The sequence below is a fragment of the Aphis gossypii genome, unplaced genomic scaffold (genome assembly GCF_020184175.1).
Source record: "Aphis gossypii isolate Hap1 unplaced genomic scaffold, ASM2018417v2 Contig00888, whole genome shotgun sequence".
Classification (NCBI taxonomy): domain Eukaryota; kingdom Metazoa; phylum Arthropoda; class Insecta; order Hemiptera; family Aphididae; genus Aphis; species Aphis gossypii.
The window spans coordinates 23833-41555 of NW_026083342.1; the positions used below are offsets into that span (position 1 = coordinate 23833).

At 28.7% G+C, this 17723-nt stretch overlaps 2 protein-coding genes across 3 annotated transcripts; both read right to left on the minus strand.

Moving 5' to 3' along the window:
- Positions 1 to 2359: 2359 nt before the first annotated feature.
- On the minus strand, positions 2360 to 7566 carry LOC126555507 (serine/threonine-protein phosphatase 2A activator-like). Its single transcript, XM_050210424.1, has 2 exons — positions 5675 to 7566; positions 2360 to 3209 (listed from the first exon to the last, which is right to left on the minus strand). The coding sequence occupies exons 1-2, from the start codon at positions 6292 to 6294 to the stop codon at positions 2510 to 2512; spliced, it is 1320 nt and encodes a 439-aa protein (XP_050066381.1). The 5' UTR covers positions 6295 to 7566; the 3' UTR covers positions 2360 to 2509.
- Positions 7567 to 8388: 822 nt separating this feature from the next.
- Positions 8389 to 15606, minus strand: LOC126555506 (pre-mRNA-splicing factor CWC22 homolog). 2 transcript variants are annotated; one of them, XM_050210423.1, is made up of 13 exons: positions 15495 to 15606; positions 14894 to 15405; positions 14706 to 14833; positions 13256 to 13478; positions 13047 to 13175; positions 12591 to 12779; positions 12082 to 12235; positions 11852 to 12025; positions 10647 to 10870; positions 10238 to 10518; positions 10041 to 10142; positions 9730 to 9950; positions 8389 to 9067 (listed from the first exon to the last, which is right to left on the minus strand). In XM_050210423.1, the coding sequence occupies exons 2-13, from the start codon at positions 15401 to 15403 to the stop codon at positions 8505 to 8507; spliced, it is 2898 nt and encodes a 965-aa protein (XP_050066380.1). In that variant the 5' UTR covers positions 15404 to 15405; positions 15495 to 15606; the 3' UTR covers positions 8389 to 8504. The 2 variants fall into 2 exon arrangements, with proteins under 2 accessions (XP_050066380.1, XP_050066379.1); XM_050210422.1 differs by having other exon boundaries at positions 14894 to 15586.
- Between the last annotated feature and the right edge of the window lie 2117 nt (positions 15607 to 17723).

Sequence of the window (17723 nt, forward strand, 5' to 3'; positions counted from 1 at the left end):
ATTATTACATATTTATTCAATTGATGATATTAACCATAAAATATAAAATAAAGTGTCAATAAACAAATACATTACAAATTTTATATTATTGTATTACCTCTGCATTCTTTACTTTGATATTTTATACTATACCTATTTCTCAATTTATAATTCCGTCTTTTTCCCAAAGCATTTATAATTGATCTACCTAGCTTGTTAAAAATGTTGTGTTACTCCAATGCATTATATTATCAATAACGTCTCGACTTTCCTTTGATAAGAATGTTAAAGATTACTATAGTTATTGCAATTAATACTAACATTGTAGATACACAATTTTTTTTTCGTTGACCCCGTGCACTTCGTTGCCTGCTGCCTGCAGTTAAAAATGCCAATTCTATAATATGATTTGAACTTTGATAATTTATTATTTAATATTCAGTTTAACGGTGTTAAAAGCTTAGACATTTTCATTGACCATTTTTAATCTCAAAAAACTTGTGCATGCACCACTTTAAAATGCTTTCTTATTGCACACTAAATTTGTGGTACGAATGTGCCGTGTAAACTGCAAGCCTCGATTTATCATTGCTCAGGCTCTACGTTTATCAGTCAGTGAGTTTGACGAGTACCTGGTAGGTGCCGAGTTAGTGATGAGCTGGTGTTGATACCACAACACACAGAAAATGAAATAAAATGAAAACAAGCGTTTGGTGTAGATAGGGTTGTGATTTTTATTTTAAACAATTGACAATTGTGAGTTTTGGGAAAATAAAAACGGAGGAATCGTGAGAGCGACATTACGCGTATCCGCCGATCACAAGACTCTGTCCAGTCCCGGTTCGCGGTATCGGCTGGTCGACCGTTCCAGACGAGGTCGTTGAGCGTCGGAGTCGCCTGTCGTCTCGTTTTAGCGCGGTTTCCGCGTAAAGGCCGCTTGAATTCAAATGTCTATACTCGGGACCACCTGAAGTTAGTCAGGTTATATTATAGCCATTAAAGCTTGGCGTTGTCCGTTACGATTATGCGAGTAGTATTTTATTATCTGGTAGGCAATCTACCTGTGATGGATAGGGGATCCCGAGAGATGTGTACGTAAGTTTATGATTTCTAACCCTTTAGTTGTAAAGCTATATCAATTTTTTTTTTTACTATGGTGGATAAGATACAATAATGTGCCATCTCGTGCTTTTTATATAGTTGATATAACAATTCGACTTATTTTATTTTTTTGTATGTAACAATACGGCAAACTTTATACTTCTCATAATTATTTAAATACCTAATTAACTTTTTGAACCCTTATTATCTTTTGATGGCTCATCTACATACCGAATACTGGTGTTAGAAAAATAAATCATGAAAATCGGTGCAGTAGAACTTCAGATATAAGTGTCATAAGAAATCGCCTCACGTTTTAATAACATATATAAAGATAAAGATAAAGATAAAGATAAGATAAAGTATAAAGATAAAGATACATGGTTCAAAAAAATGTATCATCATAATATTAAGGGAAATTTAAATTAAGTGTACATCACATACTTATACATTCATATACTTACATAATATTATTATTTATTTTTATGTTGTATTTCATTTTTGTCAGATAATTTGTAATGACAACAATACTAAATAAATAATAACTGTCGGTCATATCAGTCATAAATCTAAAATCATAATACATTTTACAGGTGTAGTATAATAAAATTAAAACCACAAGTTCTAACTCGGCTGTCGGTACTGTAGTAACCCGTTGCTCTCACCGCTGGGTTGGTACACGCTTCTTTTACGACGAGTGCACGTTCGCTGCTACTTGAAGTGGAAGAGGTTGAAAAGATGTATATAATAAGTATTAAGACTTTTTTGATTTATAAACGTTAAGTTACAACTGTTCATTGAACTGTATCAAATTAATTAATATATTTATTATAACTAGAAGTTTTTCGACTGAATAGTATTCTACCGGAGAGTAAGTGTTGTGAGAACGTCTCCCTAGAGGCTTCGGGTAAACATGGGTGAGACGTTGTGTGTAAGACTTATAAGACTTCTCTGACTTCTCTGATCAGAGCTTGTGAATGGCTCCTATTTATATGGAGACATTGCCCTGATTAGGAGAGGAAGTATAAAAAAAAGGTTATACAAAAATACTGCTACAATAATTTAATCAGTGGCCTGTTTCTGGTGACGGGATGTTGTTTTGACCTTTTGCCCTATACGTTTCCCGTACCTACGTCAGCTTACTACAACTACAGTACCTTAAGCCTTGGGATATGCCACATCGATACATCATACTTTCATACAATCATACAAACTATTAGGATTGTAGAAGAACTATTTATCTTGACCATTAGTGTTGTTTTTGATAGATAAAAACGTAACGAGTAAAACAATTTTAATGCCATTTATATATAATATTTAACAAAACGGATTGACGATTGAATGACGATTTGTGTCTGATAAAATTAAAAAACCGAAAGAAATATTCATAAAATTTGTCGTTCGCATTAGTCGGCAATGCAATAATAAATCAGTGGTAGTATATCGGTCCTTCGTCCTCGGCCGTTTCTTCAACGTCTTCCGTTACGGCATCATCCGTTTCTCCGTCCTCCGTTTCTCCGTATTCAGTGATCCTTCTTTTTTCGTCATCGTCGTCGTCGTCGTCGTAGTCGGCCAAAACGTCCGTGGTCGTCTGGACCATGGTCGTGTCCGATGGCGGCGCTGCCGGTACGATGTCGTAAAACGACGTGCCGGGCGGGCGTACGTTTCGGGCGAATTTGAACAATTCACAAAAGTCCAGTTGGCGGATGACCTCGAACCGACCCAGCACGTCCCGCTGGTAGGCGGCCATCAGGCAACCGTTCACCCGGTCCCATCGCGGCAGGCCCGTCAAGTTCCACAGTTGGTACGAGTGAAACCATAGCGGCATTCCGTTTTTGGCCCGGCGATGCGCTGCGTCCATGCACTTGGCGAACGCGTACTCGTCCCGGTGCTGTCGACACGCGTCCGCGTCCGTCACCGCTGTCGTCGGTGACGACATCGGCTGCAGTCCTGCTGCTCCTCCGTCGGGTCCGTCACCACCGTCGCCGCTGAAGGTTCCCGCCAGCTGCGCACTGCCCCACAGGAACCCGACAAACTGGTAACCGCTCAGGCACCAGTTACCGCGCCCGTCGCCCGTGGTCGGGTCCAGCCGATAGGACCGTATCACATAGTCTACGACGTCCAAGTACCTAAATTACTAATTATTAGTAAGCCTCGGCCAATGCCTGATGTTAAGGCAAATATCAGTTGGGTGACTGTATATATAGTCAACTGGCCTCGATTTGGAGCGGCCTCATATTTTTTTATCGTTGCAGATTTGTAATTTTTTTGAACACCACCATTTTGTAATATTATTATTTTAACAACCAACAAAACCATTTTTTTTTTTTTTTTTAAGAATAATACAATTTAAAAAAAATGATAAAAATTGTCATAATTTCTTTGATAATATCGATACGTAAATATTATATTAACCACTGACTGTGATATTTTAAATACACATTATTATATAATACGCGATAAATTATTTTTTGAATTTAAAAAAAGAAACAGCATTTACTTGGAAATATAGAAAAAAAATGTAGATTTATAGCAATATGAAAAAAAGAGATATTATCAAGACATTTACATAAAAAATATTTGGATCTTGTTTAATACCTATAATGTCTATATATATTTTATCTTGCCGCTTTTCACGACTTTTTAATTTTTTTAGCAGGTAGTACCGCTATGGCTAAGGGACGATGCTGGTGATGAATTATGATAAAAACTAGAAACCGTAAGACTACATATACTGCCGCAGTCGAGAAAACGACAATTAAAGAAACTGCTTTAACGTTATTGATAAACTGCGTGGTAAAAATAATGATAATATTCAATCTTACCCGTGACTTACACGTACAGTACCTATCTGTATTCAAATCGTGGAAGTATCCAACGAACTGTTGGCTCTCGGCACCTCAAACGTCGATATTATGAAGGGAGCTGTAATACATTAGCTTTATTCCAATTACATAATATACCTAGTCTGTAAACTACGTAGGGGATATCCCGAGGGACATATTACGCGTTTAATTCGATTTATAGGATATCGAGTCTATTGTATCGATTATATTATAATGTGTAGGTAACTCATTTTATTACCGTAACATATCAGTAATATATAAATAAAGAGTTATAGTATAGGTTCATTTAGCCACGGAGTATAGGGAATTCAGAAAAGTGAAATTGATGATTTTGGAATCAAATAAATAAGTATTAAAATAGGTACGTCTTATTTTAGGTTTTCATTTTGTTCTTCGCCCGAATCAAAATTATTGTTACAATAATTAAGAACCGGAAGTTTATGCATTTATCTACATATTTATACAGAATGGATCAGACAATAATAATTACTAAATAAGCTAAAAATATAAATTACGCCTTTACAAAAAGTTTGTAAAATTATAAAATTTTAATTTGCATAATATGAAACGTAGTCATACTTTGAATTTTTTGTTTAATCGTTTATTTTTCAAATGATTCGTTGTTAATTGCATATTAAAGTGAAATATTCACTATATACTAATTGAATCCTTATATCTAAAGGAAAAAAAATAATATACTAATTGAGTCCCGGGTACAAACGGGACATATTAAACTAATTGAGTCCGAGGATTATTTTGAGTAAAATATAAAATCAACCTATCTAAAAATTAGAAAAATAAAAATATGAAAGTATCAAAGAATTCAAGAAATTATATAAAAGAAAAAGAAAAAAAAAATCCAACATCAAATGCAGCTGTTGAAATCAAACAAAATAATTCGATTTGAATATATTCAATGCTTATCCTATGACCCATACATTTTTACCAATAAAAAAAATGTTATCTTATTATTATCTACATTTATAAATTATACATAAATTATTCATACTGTATTTTACCCCAACATTATTATATATTTATATTATAAAATATTTAAAAAAAAAAAAAAACATTTTTAACTATACCTACCTGTAGAATTTATTGAATTTATATATAAACTCTGTAAAAATGGGAAGGAAAATTTTTTTTTTTTTTTTTAATTTGACGGGACTCAGTTAGTATTAAAACGCATAGACTCAATATTAGTTGTATACCTAAAATTTCACTAGACTCAATTGATATACACCCTAAAACAACCCGGGACTCAATTCTTCATAAAAGGTTTTACTAGGACTCAGCTCGTATGCAGCCGAAATATTATATAATTGTCAAGATAAATTATTTTTATTAGATCCATCAATACATAAAACATAAAATATTAATTATTTATAGTTACATTTGTCGGCGCGACACCGTTCAAACATTTTGATTGTACATTTTAATGTTTAAGAAATATAATTTAATATTGATTTAATTCTTAATTTTTTTTTCTTGGCATCTTAACGTATAATAAAATAATATTTTTAATAAATCACCGTTTGACGTTTAAATTACAGTTATAGATACCTACCTATTATAGTTATTATAGTAACTAGTGCCTATCAGTAATATCAAAAGGTTTTTTACTAATTTACTTATTATATGTTTAGAAATTAGAAAAAAAAAATTAAATACATATTTCGATAGTTTTTAGTGCATAAAGATAATTATTATATAATATAACTAATACATCACAATAATACTCGCACCTGTCGAAGATCACGGTCACGATGAAAGGTTCGTCGGCCCACGTCAAGCGGTGTAACTTGAACAGCGCTACCAGGAAGACGCAAAACGACAGCTCGTGCTCCGGCCCGTAGGTCATCGCAACCGGGTCGCCGAAGCTCCGTTCCAAGTACACCGGAAGCATGACGCTCCGGTAGTCGACCCGGTGGCAACCGCTGTTGTACGTCCGGTCCAACAGGGCTCGTCCTTCGGCCCGTAGCTGGCCATGGAAACGGCCGAAACGCTCGGCGGCCGTAGTCGTCGGCGGGTGGTCGTGGCCGGCGGACCCGCCGCGCCGTTTCTCCGCCCACTCGCGGACAGCCTGCAACACCGCCATCGCCCTGTCCACGTTGCAGTGACGGCCGTGTGGCCGTCGCCGCAAACGCCGCTTGACCATCGCCGCCGACGGGTACCGTTTGGCCACGTCGTTCATGTGGCCGACGAACGCCGAAACGTCAGCTCGCGCTTCGCTGCGCTCCCAGTCGAACATGTCCCGCGGCTGTCGCACCCGGCGGCCGACGATCTCCACCGGAAGACTGTCGCCGGACACCGGAACCGGAAACTCGACAGTGTCGTCCGCGTCGAAGTCGGTATGGCTCTGCATGACGGACGCCGCGTTTGTGTATAATACAATGATTATTTAGATGTATATAATAATATTATGTATTATTATAATTATTATTAGTAGTATTATTTCGTTAGAACGTCGTCCGAAGCGTGAATGATACCTAAGTGATCGAAAAATGGAAATCAGAAATTCGAAAAGAAAAAAAAAATAGCTTCCACACGACTGTAGTACGTAATATTATTCTACGATCTCTATTGATTTTTTTTTTTTTGATTTTTTTTAACAGACGACGTTTATCGATTATTACTCATCGTGACCGCTTCCATATGATATTCGTCATTATGTAGCTGCCAGCTGGACACGCAAAACAATCATAATACACTAAAGTTGTTATGATAACCAGTTTTATTTTCTATACAACTAAATTATAGTCAAAAACGCCTTACACATTTATAAAATTTAATAAATTTCAAAAATAACATTTTTATGCTGATAAATCGTTGCGTGATGCAAGAAACTTTTACACGTATAAGATAGATGATTATCTACGATAAGCCGGGCTAAATTATCTACGTCACGGGGTTATTCTAAATTTCTTAATAACTCTTAAAGTAATATATTTGTTTAATTGAATTTTCACAAATTCGTTCAATTAAAATAATATTTTAACATTTAAAAAAAAATTAAGAACATTTATTTTGTGTATTGTGCTCTTTTAACATGTTATTTCGATGTAGATACGTAAAATTGTAGATAATTTATACGACTAGGTATATTATTAATTATTATGTCTTATGTAAGTATTTATATGTGATGCATTGCTAAAAATGTTTTTTTCACGAGATGCGCAACTTGTTGGAACAAAAAGTGCTAAATGTAGCATTTTATTAAATATCCTCTTCAAATGTTCCTGATGATAGTTAATCTTTTTTGATCATCGTGATTATTGTTTAATGATTAGTGTTACAAAAACAAAATCGTACGTCTATTCTTCTGAGTTCTGGATAACGAATGACGACTATTTTTGTTTACATTAACATCTTTCATCTAGTATTTATGTAGAAAAAACTATATGACAGGATTAGGTTATATTCATAGGCTTACGCAAACTCCGGTTTCAAGGGCAGTAAGAGATTAATTCGGTCTATTCTTCAAACTCACCATTAAAATCGGCCCATACTTCTACTTTTTTGACTATGGGCATCAAAATTAAAATTGTATTGGTAATTAATTTTTTGGATAAAATGTTTTACAGTAAGGCACTAAGGTGTATTTTTCGAAAAGCCTATAGTTAATATTTATTGTTTATAATATTACGTATAATAAAATTAACAGACATTAATATCAATATAAAATATAATATGTTTAAAAAATAATTATACTATACTTTAAATCGACTGAATCTGTAAGTATAAAACTGAAGATGTTATTATCATTATTATTATTATTATTTTAAATCAAATGGGTACATAATTAAAGTTATACTTAAATAATACATTATTAAATATTTTCCATAATTGGTAGCCGCCCTAAATAAAGACCAGGGACAGCATTATGCTGCCTCTGTACACACGCCTATAATTACCTATATTATTAATCGATTTCTCGATGCATTACGTGTACATACCTACAATAATATAATTTTCGAATGACAAAAAAAAAATAAATATTTTTCAAAGATGTTGATAAAAAAAATGTAACGGTATTTTAAATTTAAAAATTTACTACCCAGTGTTGGTAGGACTAGGAAATAGGAATAATACGACAGGGGGTCTAAAATCAAATTGAGGGGTTAGCCCCCCTCCAGTTACACCTATGAATTCGGTACCCACTAATCTAGCATAACCATCACCATATTTAAGTTTTAAGACATATTGCAAGTTCTGCTTACTGTGATAGGAGTTGGATGACTGTAAACGCAAATAATTATTTATTTGTGTAAATTATGTAAATGATTAGATAATATTATATTTTTGCTTATAAGCACTTAATGATTTTTATTCAATTAAGCAATTTAAATATTTATAAAAAATAGAAAATATTATATTTAATAATTTCTTTTATATCAGACACTAAATTACATAATTTACATAATTCAATAATTAATTATATGTACAATAACAAAATTAATTAAATCAATAAATCATTTATTATTGTAATTTGTAGTTTTAAAAAAAATAATGACATTAAAAGCTTTACTTAAATATTATATTATATATTTAAAAGTTAAAATAAAACCATGTAGTTTACCGTTTTCTTCCAAGTCTATCATTTTCTTTCCCTACTTCATTTCGTCTTGTAGATCTATCATTTTCTCTTCTGTCCTCATTTCTTCGAGATTTTTCATTTTCATTTCTTTTAGTTTTGTCAATTTCGTTTCTACTATGTCTATCATTTTCATTTTTTTCTTCATTTCTTCTCGGTCTATCATTTTCTTTTCTTTCTTCATTTTTTCTAGATCGGTCTCTATCCTTTCTTTCTTCGTTTCGTCTTGACATGTCATTATCTCTTCTTTCTTCATATCTTTTAGGTTTATCATTAATTTCCTTTCTTTCTTCATATCTTCTAGATTTCCCATTTCTATCTTCATATTTTCTAAATTTATCATTATATTTTTTATCTTCATTTCTTCTCCAATGATCATTATCATTTCTGTCTTCTTTTTGCCTTGGCATATCATTATCCTTTTTTTCTTCATATCTTCTTGGTTTATCAATATCATTTCTTTTTTCGTTTTTTTTAGATTTTGCATTTTCATTTATTTCTGTATTTTGTTTAGATTTATCATGATTTTTCTTTTTTTTATTTTCTATAAAATAAAAAATAAATATAATTTATTAAATTCTAAATATCATAAAGAGAATATTGTAAATTCACAATACATTCTAACTCTGAACACATTTAAAAAGTTTTTAAAAAAAATTTATTGCATTTAAATGCAATGTTTCTTTTATCATTTTGTTTAAAATAATTTTTTTTCTAAAATATTACATTAATAGAACACTTAATTGTACTTGGTCTACAAATTTTTTCGGTTTCTTAAAATTTGAAATACTATAAGTTGACTGTAGTTATATAATATATTAGCTATGTTATATCAAGTACAAATATTTAATTTTAATCTTAATTATATATTAATGTCCTTCAAAACAATTTAATATTGTTTTTGGAGTTGAGAGATTTGAAAAATGTTCAGAATTTAAAAGAATAATATAGAAAATAGATACATAATATTATATACTATTCTTAAAAAAAAAGTATAATCTTTGAATGTTATAAAGTACCTATTACTACCTATTATTAGCTATTTAAAATATTCTATTTTTATACAAAGTTAAAATAATACAGGTTTAATTAATAATGTTATATATTTATTTTTAAATAATATAAACTAAATAAATAACTCGATGTACCTATACTTATTATGTATTATTATAATATGGTATTTAATTATTTTATTCTTATTCTTACTTTTATTGCTTGAACTATTGTTGCTACTGTTGCTGTTACTGCTGGAACCACTACTACTGCTGCTACTACTGCTGCTGCTGCTGCTGCTACTACTACTACTACTGCTGCTACTTGAACTGCTATCGCTGTCACTATCTGATGATTCGGATAGCTGATCAATGATTGTAGCAACAGCAGGAACTTGTTTGGGTTGTACTTTTAAAAAGTCTCTCAATTCGTCACTACAATACAGAATGAGCAATTGATTAAAATAATATTTCTTTAGAGTATTAATTACCATTAAAATTTTATGAAATAAAATTAAATCTTACGTTAAGCCTCCTAAACCAATAGAGGTGAAAAAATTGATAGAAAATCTAGTGTTTTTTGGGTTATCTTTAGGGAAAATTCCTTCAAAAGCTAGTTTTAATTCGCTGAAACAATAATTAATCAACAAATTATTTATACATTAACAATTAATGTACCTAAATTCTATAAATAAAATAAGTGATAAAACAATTTAACTTACGGATTCTGAACTCGAGCATTCAAATTATTAAGTCCCATGTGTTCAGCTAGTTCTTGGAAAAGAATTTTAATATAAATCCTACTAGAAGAAGTGGTTTCTTCTTCATTTAGATGTATTGTAGATAAGACAGCCCATGATATAGAGTCTGTAAACAATAAATGTGCAAAGAATCTGGCAACATTACGTAATTTGTTTGTCTCTAAACGATGGACAGTTGCATAACTGTCGATAAAAATTTTTTCTAATGGCTCAATAAACATATTATTTATTTGACAAAATCTCTGAAAATAATTAAAAATATAAATTAAGTCATGAAAAAATAAAAATATTCTTATACATTTTTTATTTATATTTTTAGTTAAAAAACGTATCAATAAATTATTTAATTAAATTAAAGCTTAATACTTACTTGTGCTAAAAGGCCAAAGAATTTTTCATAGGTTCTTTGTTCACCACAACAATCCAAAAACATATGACACATTTCTATTTCTTGACCAGGTTTTAATTGCATTTTCATTAATTTATGAGCACATTCCTCATAGTCCAATGATGAATGTATTGTTAAGTAAATTGTTTTTCTTAATGCTATCATATTTGTTTCTGTATTATCAATAATAACTTTACCTTCTCCTTCTAAAAAATAAATATAATAATAAAATAAAATAATTTTTTATGCAATAAATGTAATTACTATTTATTATTAAAACAAACAAATTGTACATAAAAATACTAAAAAAAAGCTACCTTTAATATAAAGGTAAAACTAGGATAAAAAAACATTATGAAGTATAGATGATTATTAGCATATAATTTAAATCTATTTTTACAAACCAAAATTTTCTTAAATCGTTTGAATAAATTAATATATTTTTCTTTTTCTTTTGTAGAGTATATGTAAATTAACATATTTTACAGTTTATATTTTTATAATAAAACATCTACTTGATTAATTAATTATTGATTAATATTATTTATTATTTATTAATTATTAAATTATAATATTAATACCAATAAATAGAATAATAGAACAAAATACTAAACACCATATTTAAATTGAGAAGTAAGATAATTTGGGGATGCATTTTGAAAAGAGTAAAACAAGATTTTAAATTTAAATTGCAATAACCTTACAAAAAAACACGCAATTGAATCAGTAGTCTGAGAAGCTTATAATATTATCTAAAAAATTAAAATGTTAAAATTATAAGTTTTGATGAATAATTCTCAATAAAACTGAATTAAATAATAGGTAATTTTGAAAATCAGAAATTTTATTATATTTTAAACCGTAAGATACAACAAAAATTAACTCTTAATTTCAATTGTGTAATCAACTAAAAAAATATTGTCTCTACTTCTAAACTGTATAAGTTTATTTAATTCATAAAGCAGACAAGGTTAATGAATGCTCAACTCAATGTTATGAAACTTATTAAATATTTTATATTTATAAATTTCAAAAATAAATTTAAAGAAATCACATTTTAACATTATCAATTTCTTTTAATGACATTATACCTATTTAAAATTATTTATAACTAAGTTGTAATGAAATAATTAATTTTTATCGATAATAAAATAAAACAAACGATCTTAGATTAAATAAAATTTTACCTTTTTCTTCACCGTCATCATCATCATCATCATCATCATCATCATCACCATCATCATCATCACCATCATTTTCTGAACCACTTTCATCTTCATTATCTGACCCTAATATTTCTGCTCTCAATGATTTATAACGTTCTTCATTTGCTTCAAAGTCCGGATCAAATTTATAAACATCTAAAAAAACAATATTTTTAAAATAAAATATTATTTCAAAATAAATTTAATATTACTGAGAATATCTTGTGGCTCTTTAGCAGAGTCCAAAGTAAGCAAATGTGTAAACTGATCCTCTTCAGGTACTAAATCAAGTTGTTCAATTACAGCTGGGTGATCTTTAAATCCATCTTTGCGTATTTGAAACATTACTTCTATCATGTATTGAACCTAAAACATTTTAACACAATTTAAAAAAATAAAAATATTGAGCGAGTATTCGTTTAAAAAAAAAATTTGAGCTTATTATTAATTTTTACATCCAATTCTTCATGTTCTTACAGTGAAAAATGACAAATATAACTAGTTTGGTTTTAATTTTTTGATTTATTTTCAATAAAACTTCACAAATATAATTAATTCTATATTATAATACAATGGTTTTGATTCTTAGTTTTATACTAAAATTACATGAAATTTTTTCATACAAATCATCTATATTTATACTATTATTGTTTATAATTAAAAAAATTAAAAATTAATTTTATACTATGGTATTAAAATACTTATAATATTATGTATTTACCCTTTTATCGAGTTGACCATCATGTAATATATTACGTAACATATCAAAAATAGCGTTCATTCCTTTTTTACTGACTTGACTCATTTTTTGCCCACATTCTTTCAAAAATGCTACAGCTACCTCTATTGAATCTTCAGTCGGTGTCTCCACAAATAAAGTTAATAACTCTAAAGCCAATATTTCATGTGCCTAATATAAAAAATAAAAATAAATTCATTAAAAAGTCAAAAAGTGTTCAAGTGGGTAACTGTAATACATGTATTAAATTTGAAATAAATATTATATCATTGTACATGAAAAACTATTCTGAGCAAAGGCAGACTGTCAACCTATAAAAGGTGTCACTATAAAGTATATATTACATGTTTGTACTTTTTGATTCCTTTACTTAGAATTTAATAATTAGTAAAGATGTGATACATTTTCAACACAAAAAATTAACAAATTAATACTTACAACACTTTGATTAATTAAATGAGCAATAAATGTTACTGATCCTAAACATTGAGATTTCTCATTTCTACGATATGCTCTTTTAAACTGAACAATACATCTTGTCAATAGTAATTCTCCAATATTTGGAAACTAAAAATATTTTAATACAATTGTTATTTAACAAAAATTATTGTTATAGAGATTTAATATATTTTAATAAATATAATTACTTTTGTGTTAATTATTGCCACCAAAGCAGCATAAACATGGGTATATGTTGTTGAAGCTAATTGAGCTTGCATAATGGATCGGCATAATAAACCTCTACCACGAACAATATTTTCTCGTAGTAAGTCTCTAGTAACTTTTCCAATATTGTCTACATTAATCTTGTTAGTTAAACCGTGTATTGACTTTTTCAATGCCTCCCAGGCAATTCTTTGATATGCAGCACTAAAATTACCATAAATAACAATTATATAAAATTGAAAACTTGTTATTTTAATTATAATGTGTCCAAAGGAACAGGGTACTCAATAGTCATCACATTGTAAATATTTTTCAATTTTGTTAAAAAGGAACATTAAATTAAATAACTAGATTAATAGATCAAAAATTCCTATGAATTACAATTTTTTTACTCATGTATTTTGCACATGAGCAACACAATTTCATTTTTTTTTTTCAAATAACAACCCTTTTTAGAATACCATTTTTTCAAATAATTTAGATCTATCAAAAACCCAAAAATGGAAAAATAAGAGCTAGATATAATTTTTTTAATATGTTTAGTATGTTTTGTTCAAAACACAATAATATAATAATAAATAGTGAATAATTTATTACTTTAATAATAAATGCATAATGTATCATATGGTGCTTGAATGAAAAAATATGTACAATTAAAAAAAAAAAATTAATGTACCTAATAGGTACATTTTTTTTTTTTTTTTTAATGTCAAGCAAATAGAATTAAAAATATTTTCAGAGTAAAGAGTGATAAAGTAAACCCTGTTTCCAGGGACACATAGTATAAATGTTATTATAACATAACCTATTATAATTACAAAAAAATATTGAACTAATTATTGCAAGTGCTAGAAACTTATTTTCACAAGTTTAATGCAATATCTATCAACATTTTTGTATCAATGAAATTCTGTTACTTCATACTTTATCATACATACACGTCACATAAAATACATTTTCTTGAATTTGTAGAAAAATATTTACTTAATTGACATACATCACAATTATTGAGTATTATAATATTATACTAATATATTGAGCCACGGTGATTGAGAAACACTGATTAAATATATTATCGCCACTAATTCATGGAGTGATAATATAATGAAATTACAATTCAATACACATAGTTCAAATAGTTTATTTAATATAATTAATAATTATATATTTTTATTTTTATAGATTAAAAGACTTGAATCTAAGTTACTTAAATTGAAAATGCTAATGTATTGATTGAAAACACAAAATATCTTGATATCATGGTGGTAATACTATTATGAAATCTCAAAGAATTAAATGTAAAAACAACCAAAAACATTGTTTATTCAAGCTTAATACATAGAAAACTTTTATCAATATAGGTATCTATAACTAGCATTTATCCTTTATAATAATTTGTAAGTAGAATAGGTAATTAAATGTGTCAAATACCTAGACTTATCTGTGATACTTTCTTGCATCATCCTCAATTTAGCTGGTGGAATATAGGCACCTCCAGTTTTAGATGTCAGTAATTCCACAGTTTTCTTTTGATGTAATGGTACATCATTTACATCATCCTGAGAAAAAAAAAGTATTAATATATTTCCATAATTATGTTGATTATAATATATACATACGTTTTGTTTTTTATCTTTTTTAGCATATTTGTTCCAATAGTTTTCACTATTTTTTCTTTGAGTATCAGCAGTTTCTGTAGAATAGTATCGTTGTCCAATTTTATCATCTTCATCGTCACTTGTTTCTTCACCACTCTCACGTTCATCAATATTTGCTATTCCACCAGAATAATATGGAGCACCGATTTTTTCCTCTTTTTTAGTGTCTGCGTTTTTAGATCTGTTTTCTTTTTCATGACGATCTCTACTCCTATGACGTCTTTTATGTCTAGATTCATCCTTATGACGATCCTCACCTTTACGGTAATTCGTAGCAGTACCACCCGAATAGTATGGATCGCCTACTTTCAACTCTTCATAATTACGTCTACTACTCTTGTCATATTTATCTTTTGTTGATTGGCGATCTCGACTTGAGTGTCTTCTTGTATGTTTTGAATTTTTATTATCGTCATCGTCGTCACTGTGGTTTCTTTTAGCATTATTAACCTTACACACTTTACTTTCCATATCTAAACATAAGAATGTTCAGAAATAAAACTAGAAAAACAATTATTATAAACACTACTTTAGAACAACTATAGTTGACAGTTGTACCTACTTAAACTTAACTCTAAAGTTTGGAATCAAATATCCAATCCAAAACTCTATCATAAGCAAAAATAATAAATTATAAACATGGATACGGAACAGATAACGTACAGGCGGGCAGTCGTACTAAGCATCAGGCATACAAAACAAATAGTATTTTGTGAGGCTAATGATACCGCAAAAACCATAGTTGTGGTAACAACAGCGGTGATAACAAATACGCGCCTATTCAAACAGTTTTCGAATCAAATGACAGTACGTCATACTCTAATATTTTTGTTGTTTACACAATCACACAATATTTATAACTTGTACCCATGAAGACTAGAATATGAACTCTAGACTTCATGCTTGTACCTATAACGGCTAGAACTATTTATTGATTATAAATTAGATAAAACTATAGTATATAATTTTTTTAGTTTTTTTTTTGGGGCAATTTCCCCAAACAATTTTAGGGTGGGTAATTTTGTTAGATCGTAACAATATTTTTGTATTTAACTATCATTATAATGTATAAATAATAAATATACCTATACAAATGTTATACATATTATAATAATAATAAAGTATTTTTAATATTTAATATATAGGCATATCGGCAGGGTTTTTCTGGGTGAGTGGGTGGTTAACTTCAATGTTTGCCCCTGTGAAGAAGATGTTCGTGACGTCAGTGCGTATGCATGCACTTATTGCAGTTTTAATTATTATATAATATGAAAATGTACCATTGTACCACCTTATATTTAATTATCAGTACGGACAGTACGTGGTCCGTAATAAACGTAAATATTGCAGCGGAATAGGGTGTACCTACTATAATAAGCATAATCGTTCACCTCGGTGAATGGATTGTACAAGAAGAATAATAAAAATAATTCACAAAAAAATATTTTCTGTGCATGTAAAAAAGTGAATCTATAGTATTGTGAATGCAATTATTGCTTATACCTATAATGAATTCCTTTTGCTATTCAACGGATGTTATACCTAAAATCGACGAAATTCGTGACAATTATAGTAAACCCGTCAAACCATAAACATATAAAATTTGTACTAATTTTAATTCAATATTTTAATCCACAAGTGTAGGACTATGGTATGATATAAAATATGTTGTAGTTCAATATGTAAACCTTTGCTCTTTTTAGTAAAATTACTAGGAATTATAAATTTTATTATTATAAAGCATTTTTTTCTAATATTTTTAGTTTTTAAATAACATTATATAAATACTTATTCAATTACTGTAAATATTGTACTGATTTGTTTAGCTATCTATAATATTAACATAGAACAAACAATAATATTATAATTATAGGTTTTGGATAATATAGGATAACCTGTGTGTAAATCATAAATAATTAACTCAGTTTATAGTGTTTATACAAGTAAATTCTTCGAATTCCAATCATGATAATTGAATTTAAAATTATTTAAATTAATAATTATTAGTGAAAGCAATAATTGTGTATATACATACCATAGAAATTAGCAATTATGCTCACTAAAAGGTATAGTATACCTAGACCAATATACAATATATATAAATATGATTCTGGAATAAATTTAATATTTGCATTTTCAAAGGATTTGTGTGTTTTTTATAATTAAATTTTAAACTATTATCAGTAATGTAATATAGGTGTCTTATTGTATCCATATATATCTATAGATAGTTTTTTTTTTAAATAAAACTGTGTCTGTAAATTAGGTAAAAAATATTTTGTATCTTAATATATGTATTTAAAGTATATTATAGTTTTTATGATATAATTATTAATAGATTTAAGAATGTAAATTGCTGAATTAAAACTTTACTGTATAAGATCTTGAATAATAGAGTAATATCAAATAGCTTTTGAATGATTTTTTTTTAAATATTTAGGTTTAAAGTATAATGATGTCAATTCGTAAATAATGACTCGAATTCTATAGACATATAGAGTGTTTAAGACATGTTTAAGAAAAAGTTTGATTACAATTTCTTAAGGCATTAAGTAATATCTATAATGTATTTATAAAATATAATTCAATTTTCTTTTCTAATGCATCGGCTGAGCAGTTTTATTATTTAGTAATGGTGCACAAGTGTTAACCCAAAAAGAGAAAAAATTTACTCGATGACGAATACATCGAAATCTTACTTTATTATAAAATGAATACTAAAATCTTCATTAATGTTTTTATTATTATTATTTATGGTTATTTTAACTATTGACGGATGGACAGATGTATA

Coding starts and splice junctions, on each gene's coding strand:
- LOC126555507 (XM_050210424.1), bottom strand. CDS start 6,294: ATGCAGAGCCATACCGACTTCGACGCGGACGACACTGTCGAGTTTCCG. Junction 3,210..5,674: donor GTGACCGTGATCTTCGACAG/GTGCGAGTATTA, acceptor TTAGTAATTTAG/GTACTTGGACGTCGTAGACT.
- LOC126555506 (XM_050210423.1), bottom strand. CDS start 15,403: ATGGAAAGTAAAGTGTGTAAGGTTAATAATGCTAAAAGAAACCACAGT. Junction 13,176..13,255: donor TGGCAATAATTAACACAAAA/GTAATTATATTT, acceptor AAATATTTTTAG/TTTCCAAATATTGGAGAATT. Junction 12,236..12,590: donor ATGGTCAACTCGATAAAAGG/GTAAATACATAA, acceptor AAAATGTTTTAG/GTTCAATACATGATAGAAGT.